The sequence below is a fragment of the Eumetopias jubatus genome, unplaced genomic scaffold (assembly GCF_037043125.1).
Source record: "Eumetopias jubatus isolate StellerSeaLion01/CBP00866 unplaced genomic scaffold, mEumJub1_p1.0 scaffold_4, whole genome shotgun sequence".
Lineage (NCBI taxonomy): Eukaryota > Metazoa > Chordata > Mammalia > Carnivora > Otariidae > Eumetopias > Eumetopias jubatus.
Genome location: NW_028274810.1, coordinates 104,828,574 through 104,839,822, shown reverse-complemented (window position 1 = coordinate 104,839,822; position 11,249 = coordinate 104,828,574). Strand labels below are relative to the sequence as shown.

Here is an 11,249-nt window from a genome sequence, read left to right as displayed (position 1 = left end):
ATGAGCCAGTCCTGCATATGGGACCTTAGCACGTGGTGTTCACCTGGCCCCGCGGGAAGCGCACCAGTGGCGGGGGCCGGTGGGGGGTCGGGACGTGCGCCCGACACTGTGTCTGCTGAGCTGTCCTGCGGACCGTCCTCCAGCCCAGCAGCAGGGCAGGGGCCGCCCGCCCGGCTGGGCTCTGAGATCTGATCTGCTAGGACTTCTGCTGCCTCCCCCACTGCCCTCTGCTCCTGAGCGAGCTCCTGCTCACCTTTCTGACGGGCACTTACATCCCCTCGGGATGCAGGATGCGGAAATCCAGTCTGACTTGAGCAAGAGCTGTGAGGCTCTCCTGGCTGCGATGCGGTTGAGTTTACTTGTTTCGGGGCCCTTGGCCTGGGTGTTGGGTGACTGTTACAGACGGGAGGGGGTCACCAGGCAGTTATATCCCCCTCAGACTCCCAGGATAGAGTTGGTGGCACAACCTCTTTGCAAAATAGGGGTTCGCAGTCTGTTTTCAACAAAAGAAGGGAAGAAAAATCTAGGAGCTGGGAGTGTAGGGTCTGGTGATCTGCAGGTGCACAACTGCCGTGACATCTGGGCATGAGGTCCCTCGTACTGGCAGGCCCTCCACTTGCCGCAGGCTCTTTGGTCGGCAAGGCTGCAGAGGGAGGACCTCCAGACCCCAGTCCTGCAGCTTACGGGAGGGGGCGGCTGGCAGTCAGCCTTTGATGGCAGCCAGGATGGGGAGCTGGGGCAGGGAAGCGAGAGGAGGGAGCCGGCCACGCAGAGTGGGGGGGGGTCAGTGCCAAAGGAAGCCAGTGAGGGGTGTGAGCAAGGCCGGGGCTGGTGAGGGGAGACCAGGGGGAAAGGGGTTTCAATCCCAGATGGCGCACTCCAAGCCTGTGTGACTGATCCCAGTAAGGCCTGGGGCAGCTTCCCGGGTGGCTGGAGAATGAGGCCCGCGTCTGTGCCACCACTGGGAGACACCGCGGGAGGGCGTCCCTCGGCACTGGGCCCCGTGTGTGCTTTCCCCGTGATAAACGGGACCGTATCGTGGCTTCTCTCCCGAGTCCTGAGAGTTGTAGGAGCGGGTCTGAGGGTCCCCTGCCCAACGGCCGCTGAAGACAGCGCGGCAGGACGGCTCTCCTAGTTCCTACGCTGCTCACCCAGCCACGGGCCCGTCCGTCGTGTGAAGACCCACATTAGAGTGTTTCTAAAAATTCACAGTGTAACGGGGCCTGGAGCTGGCATTCATTTTAAACACTGGCAGACGTCCGAGGCAGGACAGATCACCAAACACTCACAACTAAAGTGGGTGAGAGTTGACAGCTCTTTTAATAGGCTTCCTGAAACTTCATTTTGTCCCCAGGGCTGAACCTGCTTCCTTCCATATGGCCCACGTCACCCCGCACAGGCCTCAGGGTGACATTTCTGTTGTGCTGTCCTGCAGCACGTGAGCTCCGCCGATTGGTGCCGGCTCCGCAGGGGACACCTGCTAACGTCCGCCCTCACCTGGGAGTAACCAGCAGACTTACACACCTGTACCATCTTCCCAACACCAGATGATTCCGTGTGGCATGAGCAGGGGTTGGTCCCCTAGGAGCACGCAGTTTTCACTTTGCATTTTGGTGGGAATGTGGCCACACATCTCCTGCGGGTGTGCTTGCTTCAGGCATATGCTTCTCCCAGAAGCCAGTACGTGGGCACAGAGACTCCTGGAATCTGAGGCAGCCTGGTCACCGCAAACCCAGGTGCCATGATTACTAGCTATTTCTACAGTAACCTCAAGTAGTTAGTTGTTTTCCCTGGCTGCCATCAAAATGCCTTTAGGAGCAATAACTTCAAATGATTAAAGAGAGTAGTTTGCTGATCAATAAACCACCAAATTATCCAGAGTAGGTGGAAGTCACAGCTGCTAATGGGAAGATGATCACATCAGAAGTGGAGGGGCCGCGGGGGAAGATCTCTCCTGTGGGTGTTTGGAGAACCTTCACAAACGATCTTTCGTGTAAGGTACCCTCCGTGCCTCACAGGACATTTTCATAGGGTTGTTATAACTAAACCAGAAATGTCTGTTATCGGCGGGGGGTCCCTTCCAAGACCCCCAGTGGATGCCTGAAAGCGCAGCTGGTCCCGAACCCTGTAGGTGCTAACTCTTCTCCTGAACACACACCTGTGATCGAGTGAAAGTGTGACTGAGGCACAGGGAGGAACCAAGAGTCACCCAGAACAATCCTAACAACGCGCTGCCGTGAGGTCAGATGATCGTGGCCTCCCACTCTCCCTGGCCTGGGAGGATGTGACATGATGATTGCCTGCGTGCGGAGATGGACGTGAGCGACGTGGGCAGGCGACACAGCCCTGGACTACTGCCCATCTTCTGAGGACATTCGCCTCTCACTCGTGGTTGACCGTGGATAACTGAAACCGTGGACAATGGTTGGGGGCGGGGGCACAACCACAGCTCAAGAAGGGACTGTTGCTCCTCATGAGTGGATGTTCAGCCCCCGTCTCCTGACTGCAGGCGGCTTCTCTCCTTGTGTTGGCCATGGGGGAGCCAGGCTCCCTCCTGGTGTTCCCTCACCCCAACCTCTGTACTCGCTACACCACGAGGAGCGCACGGCCTCGTCACCACACGGGGTGAGGACTGCGTGGAGCAGAAGTGCCATCTCAGGAACCCCACACCCTGCACGAGGGGTGCCGCATCCCTCCTAGTGCACAGCCTCAGCTCCCCGCTCTGGGGCGGCACTCAAGGGTGTCACTTCCCTGCTGGTGACCCAGCCTTACACACAGAACACAGGAAAGGATTCGTTTGTGAGCACTTGGCTCACAAACATTTTTGAAAGGAACAGAGTTTTAGGAACATAAAGATTTAAGAATATTTTCAAAATATATTTTATTTCTTTCTCATATGTACTTTGCAAAATTTTCAAGGTAAACATTAGCTTCATATACAGAAATAAAGGAGAGTTCTTTAAGAACTGGCATTGACTCAATCACAAGAATGATCAAATTTTGATAATGGAAAATAAACTCGTGTATTATCAAAACCAAATGGCTTAAGTGAGGAGTTTTCTTCAGAAAGGTCTCTCCCACTGAACCCCGCGCCCCTCGGGGGACTCAAACCGTCATCATGGACACACAGACACAGGAAAATGCATGTGCGTGTAGCAGCGGCTGCGCAGACTCAGAGATGGTTCTGGGGAGCGAGTGTCAACGCTCCAGGTACTTGGTGTTGTGCAAGAGGACTTTCCTGGGTCTGTTCCGACGTCTGGTTCAGAATACATTTTTTTGGGAGATAACTTGATATAAATCTCGTCACTTGCTAAACTGTCAAACTATTAACTGTATTAAATATGCAAGGAAATCACCACGTACTTTATTCTCTACATTTCTGCGCCATCATCGTCATCTTCATCATCTTTGGCTCTGAAATGCATTTTCCTGAATTCTCGCCTGCTCATCGAAGGACAAGACGAAGACGCCGGTGGAAGGTCCTTGGGGGAGGAAAACACATTTCAGGCACGGCCAGCGCACTGCACCGGTCAGCACTCGGGGTGAGGGCTCGCTCCCCCAGCCGACTTGAGAGAAGAGGATGCCCAGCAAGCCTGGGGCAGCTGCGTCCTGCCCACAGCTGAGGGGGAGCCCAGAGTCACACACCAGCCCGCACCCCGAGGGCCGAGCAAGGATGCAGAGGCCTCCCAGCAGACGCTGGTGCTCTGGCAGGATCCTCTGCTCAGGGCAGGGTGGGGCTGCTCCCAGGTAGCCCGGGTGTCGTCCCCTTGCGGGCACACGAGTCTGTCCTGAGGCAGCGCCACACGCAGGCCGTGAGTGTGCAGCTGGTGGGGGGGCACTTGTCTTACCTGCATGAGCTCCACGTTCCCGAAGAACCGGCCCACCGGCATCGGCTGGTTGCTGTCCTCGTCCAGAAAGACACTGTCATCTGTCTGCAGCGGGGGCCTCGGGGCCTGCTCCCCCTGCAGCGCTGAGCCGCCCCGCGCCGCGCGGCTGCCGTGCGGCTCCTCCCCTGTAAGAGCCCCGGGGGCGGGCAGGCACAGGCCGTCTTCAGTCTCTGCCGGGCCAGGGTCACCCACAGCTGTGCGGGGCCCGAGGGGGGGCCCCGCGGTCTCCGGCTGTGTGGGAGCACCAGCTCCCTTTCCTGCAGGCGGCACGTGGTCTTCAGCAAACCCCAGAGGCTCATTGTTACAAGGGCTCTCGGGTGGTATTTTGGGCAAAGCAGCACTGTCGCTCTTAGGGACGAGTTTCTGTAATTCTGCCTTCACGAGATGACCTTTGTCATACTTGAACTTCTTGGAAGTTCGCCTGTCGGCAGCTTTGTGTGACGAGGTCTGTCAAGAGGAAAGTGTAAGGGGAAACCAGACACATCTAGGCTTATGGGGCAGACAGCAAATTCAGAACGTCTCAGTCCCAGAGGCCAGGATTCCTTCTCACCCCTTAAACAATACAGGTGCTGCTGCCACACTCGTATGATAGGGTTATTAGGTCACTGCTTCCAAAGGGTGGGGGAGATCCAGACACACACCCTCCGCCAGTTCCCCCAAGGGCGCTGCAGTTCCTGAGGGCACTCCAGAAGCAGGTATTGACAGATTATAAAATGCCAACAAAACATCCAGTTTCCATGCATCTCTGCTAGAACATCAGCTGCACAAAGGCAGGATCTGTTTTACGGCACAGAGCAGGGGCTCAGCAATTATTTGTTAAAGGGACTTCATGGTTTTTAGAGCAGTGCACGGAAGTGGAACTGTTAGCTGCTGGTGTCAAACCAAGTCCCAACCAGACCCGTGAGCGTGACCTGAGGGAGCTCAACCTTCCAGCAACCTTGGGCACTGGGCTGCTTGGCAACTGTACAGCAGACGTGGGCAGACCTTCCTCTCAAAGACCTTAGGGGTGAAGGGGCGTGGCCCCCTGCCAACTGACCTCACGCAGGAGGCTGCATTACAAGAGTGACTAGGAAAGGTGCATGTGGAGACGGAGGTGGCACATGCATGCCCGCTGAGGGGTGAGCACTCCAAAGGCACAGCCCCAGACCTTTCTCCGAAAGCGATCACAGCACCGTTGCCTTCTCTGGGGTGTGGGCAACACAACTCTTCCCCGATACACCTCAGGGCCAACATTTTGTACAAAAATGGACCCACCAGTCAAGTCCTGGCACCTCTGTGGTAACAAGGCTCACCTGACATACCGTCCTGGCAGACGTGGCGGTGCCGGCTTCCCGAGCAGAGGCCAACCTGGCTGAGCAACGGCGGGCTCGGAGGCGCGCTGAGGACCGCACTGCACCTGTGAGCTAGACCAGGTCCAAAGTGTCAGAAAGTGCGCTTAGGAGACCTGAGCATGGACACAGGGATTTCCTACCTGAAGAAAATGCTGGAGAGTCCCTCCCACCCCCGTTTCCGAAAAAAACACCTGTGGCCTTGTGCAAATTCAAACAAAACTGTTTTGGGTAAAAGATGCAGATCTACTCTTTCCTACAGTCTTGGAAGCCTGGGGCGGTTTGTCTCCTTTACCTTACACATTTTTAGGAACCTCCATCTGGGAGTTAGTAGATATTAAGTCAACTTCAAAGGTGTTTAGAAGCAGCACATACCCTTTCTCAGAACGTTTTCTAACTTTTACATGGTGTCCAAGTTCTTGATAAAAGGTGACGTGAAAAACAAAAGCCACCCCCACACCTCACCCTTCCTCAAATTATACGTGGAAAAGAGTCCTGATTCTACTGGTTTAAAGCAGTTAACTTCTGGCTAATCTTATCAACAGTCTGTGTCCATTTTACTCCGAATGCAAGGTAGTCTTCTAATGACAAGGAAGGAATGAACTAAAACAGTAAAAAACTTATAACCCATGGTGCATCTGGCAAAACGAAGTCTGCATTGGTGCAGCCCTCCCTGCTCACTAGACTACAGACTTGATTTGAATTTCACCATTTTTTCCACTAATTCCTTTTTCCGTTCTGGAGTGGATACCAAATGCATGCACTTAGAAAACGATACATTTAAAGCTCAGCTTGAATGCTGACAATAAAAGTGAGTCACACAGAGGAGTGAGCGAGGATGGGTGGGCATGCAGGTGGGAGGCGTGAGGGCTCTCATCACAGCAGGCCCCAGAACTGGTGAAGGGCAGCATGCTCAAAAGAAGAGGAAAGCGGTCAAAAAGGAGACGAGCTGGCTTAGAAATCTCTACAGTGGTGTCTCCCCCATCCCTGCCCGCAGCCCTAGAGGTTTCCAGAGGCCCTGAGAGGTGGCAGCTCACCCAGGCTATGAGATACCAGGAGTGTTCCCGGAGAGCATTCACAATGCAAGGAAAAGGAAAGGCAGTGGCCTGTGGAAGGGCAGGGTACCCTCCCAGCTGTGCGCACAGTGGGGACAAGGAGCTCTGGACCAGGTAAAGGGCCTGCCGGGTGGGTGCCCTGGGTCTGGGCCCACGTCGTGTCAACAGCGGGGTCTGCTGAAGCCTGGCCATGGTGGGGTCATAGCCACACACAGGGAGCAGAGCCTGCACAGGTTCCAGAATGCCCCTCCTCCCTGCCTGCACCAGCACACCTCCTGAAGCCCTCTCCCTTCCAGGAGGGAATGGCCACGTTCGTCCAGGCCACCAACTGTCTTCTCTTCTCTGTTACAAGTCCTCCTCCCAACACTTTCCCGTGTGACTGTGCTTGGCTGGGGGTGGGGGACGGACAGACGGATGGACAACTGGCCCTGAGGACAGCTGCTGCTATCACCGAGTATCACCGAGTACTGATGTAGCAGATGCTGTGCTTGGTGCTTAAACAGCTTCCAAAAGAGCAGCCTCCCCCCTTTAAGATGAGGATGGCTCCGGTGAGGAGCCTGTTTGAGGTTAGCCAAGTGATGTGTGACCTCCAAGTCCTCCTTGCCCTGCGTCATCTCGCACGGTTCTCCCTCATACAAGCTCCAAGAGCTGCCTGCATGAAGCTGCTCGGCTGCTCCGTGGGGGCTGGGGGGGGGGGGGGCAGCTGTCCTGGGTCTTCTCCAAGGCAGTGTGCTTCTAGATGCCTTCTGTCTTCATCTCTGAGGCAGGGACTGTAGTCTCGGGGTGCACCTGGCTCCCCGGGTGGGCGTGTTCATCTCCGACTTTCCAGGCCCCCGAAGACGCAAACTTGGTGCGTCTAGGCCAACACTCAGGAGCTGTGCTTGTTCTGGGTCCCACCTGTCACCCACTCGGGAGATGCAGACAAATCTGGCGGCGTGCTGGCTTTAGTTCAATCATGGTGGAACCCCCTCCAAGGTGCCCGCTCCCACACGTCAAGGATCAAGCAGTTTCTTCTGCCTTGGAGAGCTGGTTGCTTCCACTTAATCCCCAAAGGAAAAGCTTCCCATTGTTGAGGTCTTCCACCTTCCAAGACTGTTAAAAACTGGGATGTCAAAGGCAAAAATGTGGTTTCCCAGAAGAGCAGGACAAGACCAACCTCCACCAGGACAGCATGAGGAACCCTGCTGACCCCCTACAGAACTGGCAGAAGTATGAAAAACCATTTAAGGCTTTTGGAAATGGTCCTTTGGGCAAAGAGCAAATGAAGAAACACTCAAGACCACCTACAAAACTCAGTGGTATGTGAACTCTAGACCGACACCGGCGAGAACACAGGGCGCCCTACCGCTGACAGAGGGCTTTCCCCCTACTCGGGGCAGGATGTCAGCCTTTTTTTTAAAAAGTCTTTTCCATTATTTTTATTTATTATTTTTAAGATTTTATTTTATTTGACAGAGAGAGAGAGAGAGAGAGAGAGAGAGAGAGAGAGCACAAGCAGGGGGAGCTGCGGGCAGAGGGAGAGGGAGAAGCAGCCTCCCTGTTGAGCAAGGAGCCCGATGCGGGGCTGGATCCCAGGACCCTTGATCATGACCTGAAGGCAGAGGCTTAACGACGGCGCCACTTAGGCGCCCCTGGACGTCAGCCTTTCTCATTCTGCCCTCATCCTACCTGCTGTGACGCTAAGTCCTGGGGGAGGGGTGTGGTTGAGAGGAGGGGGCTTCCTTCTGCCCAGACCCCAGTTGTGGGACAGAGGCTTCACCCTGGGCAGAGCACCAAGAAGCCTGGGGCCCCATCACCCCCGCCCCTGGCTTGTGGAGGTGGCTCCAGGCCTGGAGAAGCAAGCCGAAGGGATCTCAGGCTGCTACCCCCACGGTGCCTCTCTGAGAGCACTCCGAATGAGAGGTGTCTTGCAGTGAAGCCAGTCACTCACTGTCCTGAGACTGAGCACCGACTCACAGCTTTGCCTGAGGGAGAGGCAGACATTAAAACAGGGAGCTCTTAATCTCTTCCCAACCGAACTGACTTCATTTGCAGGAGTGTCAGGAAGGTCTGGCCTTAGGGGGCTCTCAAGAACAGTAGAGGATGTGGAAAAAAGGCAGTCACAACAAGAATCAAGATAAACTTTAGGCCAGATAGTCCGCAGGTGGGAAGCTGGGAATGACAAAGCTGGAGGAGCCCTCCTGGGGTCGGAACAGGTATCAAACAGGACAATAGAAACTAGGCCTTGGCCTTCAAAGAAGCCACCCAGTGACAGATTAGTTTGCAGAGCAATTTATGCCCCAGGCTATTGCTGAAAACAACTGAGCAATCAAAAGGCATTTAATGGGAGTTTAACAGCCAAGGTGTGATCTGGGAGGAGAGGAAGAGCATCCACCCACGGTGAATGTGGGCGTGCCCAGGGCTGCCCCGGGCAGGCCAACCAGACCCTCGCCTGGTGAGAGCCGGGAAATCAGGAGTCCAACAGAATAATCTGCCCAGTCACTAAACAAATACAAAGCCTACTAACAACGACAAGCCATGGGGGTGGGGGTGGGAGACAGGAACCCAGAATTGCTCTATTATCTGAAATGTCCAGTTTCAACAAAAAATCATGGAGTATGCAAGGAAACAGGAAAGCAGACCCCTCTACTGGAATAAAAGCCAGCAACAGAAGTGCCCATGAGAGTGACCAGGGTTGAGTTTATCAGAAAAAGCCTTAAAAGTGGCCATTATGAACATGTTCAAGAGCTAAAAGAAGGCACAGCTAAAGAATTGAACAGAGAAAAAAGAACGAAAAAGGAAGTCTTTGAGAAAACACTGGACACACTTAAGTGCACCAACATACGTGTAACGGGAGTACCAGGAAGGAAAGGAGCAGAAAAGATATTCAGAGAAATAATCGCTGAAACGTCCCAAATTTATTGAAAAACAACCACAGACACATACAGGAATTTCCAAGAACTGAACTCCCAACAGGAGAAATGCAACGAGCTCCATAAACAGACACAGCACTGTTTAAATGCTGAAAGCTAAAGACAAGGGAAATCTCGAAAACAGAAGAAAGCGACTCCTCACTTACAAGGGAGCTAGATAAATAAACTGCTAACTTAGCAGAAACAATGGATACAGCCAAGCATACTTAAAGTTCTCAAAGAAAAAAATCCCCCAAGAATCCTCTATCTAGCAAAGCTATCCTTCAAAAAGGACAGCAAAACAGACACTTCAGGTAAACTGAGGGAATTTGTTGCCGGCAGACCCGCCTTACAAGGAATACTCAAGGAGGTTCCGCGATCCCCATGGGAATTCAAATTCAAAGAGAGCACCAGGAAAGTGGTTCTGTCCTTACAGAACCCCATTTACATGCACACGTACCTCCTTTCTGAACTGATTTAAAAAGCAGCTGTAGACAGTAACAGTATACAACTCATCAAGGAATGTGCTTTGCTTGGCGGCAACAGCACAAAGGACAGGGGTGGGAGCAAGGCTGCACTGGGCTGAGGAAATGCCCGCAGACGGGCAGAGACCTGGAGCGGGGACTGCGGGCTCCTAACACCAAAGAGATGGAATCTGTTAACAACACCCCGAGGCCGCGGGAAAAGGGGCTGTCTCACTGGAATGAAGCGGCTACAAATCTGCAGCTGATTCCACTAAGTTACAAGGCGTGTGGTAAAACCTAGAGCAACTGCTGGGGAAAAATGTTAAAAAATAGTGGATAAATAATGAAGTTAAAATGCTGCATTAGAAAATATTCATTTTAACCCATTTAAACAAGAAACAGAAATGTTTAAAGAAAACAAAAGGAAAATGGCATATGTGCATCCAAGTCTTATCAGTAACTTCAAATGTGAACGGGCCAAACAATTCCATAAAACACAGAGATGTCAGGCTGGCAAAACACCCCCACCCCCACCCCAAGACCCAACTGTGGGTCCGGGGCCGCCGCCAGGTCCCCAGTGCACGAACCAGCGCCCCGTCCGTCCCCTCCCACCCCACTCTGCACTTGAGCTGACTGCGGCCAAGCTGAAGAACTGAGGGCTTCGGTGGTGGCAGCGGTATTTCCTGGGACTAGTCTGGCAGCCCTCTATCTGGGGGGCGTGACCCAGGATGCCCCGCTTCCCAGTGGCGTGGTCTGGGAGACCCCTTACCCGGGGGGAGGGTGGCGGGGTTGGGGGGAAGGGGGCGTGGTCTGGGAGCCCCTTGCCCGGGGAGGAGGGGGGTGTGACCCAGGATGCTCTCCCCCGGCTCCCCCCCCGGGGCGTGGTCTGGGAGCCCCCTACCCGAGGGCCGTGATCCAGGATACCCCGCTCTCCCGGTGGCGTGCTCTGGGAACCCCCGCATCCACGGCAGTGATCTGGGAGCCCCCTACTCGGGGGCGTAACCCAGGGTATCCCGCCCCCACCCGGTGGCGCGGTCTGGGAACCCCCTTACCCAGGCCGTAGTCTGGGAGACCCCTACCCCGGGGCGGCCTACGGGGTGCCGACCAGAGGCCGCCCCTCGGCCCTGGGCGTACTGCGGCCACTCCTCAACTCCCCCAGAAGATGGGTAGCCGGAGCGCCAGCCTCTTCGGCGCAGCTCCCACCCGGCCTCGGCCCCTCACCTTCCGGCTCCTCATGAGTGTGAGCGGCGCGCTGCCGCCCCCAGCACCGCCCCAAATCCCCGCGTCCCGGCCTAACGCTTCCTCCAGGAGCTGCACCCCGCGGCCCTCGGCCCGCGCCCCGGCGTCTGACGCCACCGGCAGGTTGGCCAATCACAGCCCGGCGTCCCCAGGCATGTGACCCAACAAAGTCGGCGATGGCCGCAGGGGGCGGGGCGGCGGCCATGTTTGTGAGGGGCACCTACCGGGCCGCTGCCGCGCTCACGGCGGTGACGAGGGGCTGCGGCCATGTTTGTGAGGGGCATCTCCCTGAACCGCCGGCCACGTGTCTGGGGGGAAGGCGGGAAGTGGTGGTTCACCAGAGGGCGGTCTCTTTCAGGCCCGCGAGGAAGGTCGGCTTCTAGGC

General features: G+C 55.3%; 1 protein-coding gene across 2 annotated transcripts; it reads right to left on the bottom strand.

Moving 5' to 3' along the window:
- Positions 1-2,856: 2,856 nt before the first annotated feature.
- On the bottom strand, positions 2,857-10,956 carry CUNH1orf174 (chromosome unknown C1orf174 homolog). 2 transcript variants are annotated; one of them, XM_028108402.2, is made up of 4 exons: positions 10,847-10,956; positions 5,180-5,290; positions 3,849-4,334; positions 2,857-3,482 (listed from the first exon to the last, which is right to left on the bottom strand). In XM_028108402.2, exons 1-4 carry the CDS (start codon positions 10,859-10,861, stop codon positions 3,372-3,374), a joined length of 723 nt encoding a protein of 240 aa, XP_027964203.2. In that variant the 5' UTR covers positions 10,862-10,956; the 3' UTR covers positions 2,857-3,371. The 2 variants fall into 2 exon arrangements, with proteins under 2 accessions (XP_027964203.2, XP_027964204.2); XM_028108403.2 differs by having other exon boundaries at positions 5,189-5,290.
- Between the last annotated feature and the right edge of the window lie 293 nt (positions 10,957-11,249).

Bases quoted from the DNA above. Each gene is read 5' to 3' on its own strand.
- CUNH1orf174 (XM_028108402.2), bottom strand. The intron at 4,335-5,179 runs GTGAGCCTTGTT...TCCTCTTGACAG, and splicing joins CTGCCAGGACGGTATGTCAG to ACCTCGTCACACAAAGCTGC. The intron at 3,483-3,848 runs GTAAGACAAGTG...TCCTCCCCCAAG, and splicing joins GGAACGTGGAGCTCATGCAG to GACCTTCCACCGGCGTCTTC.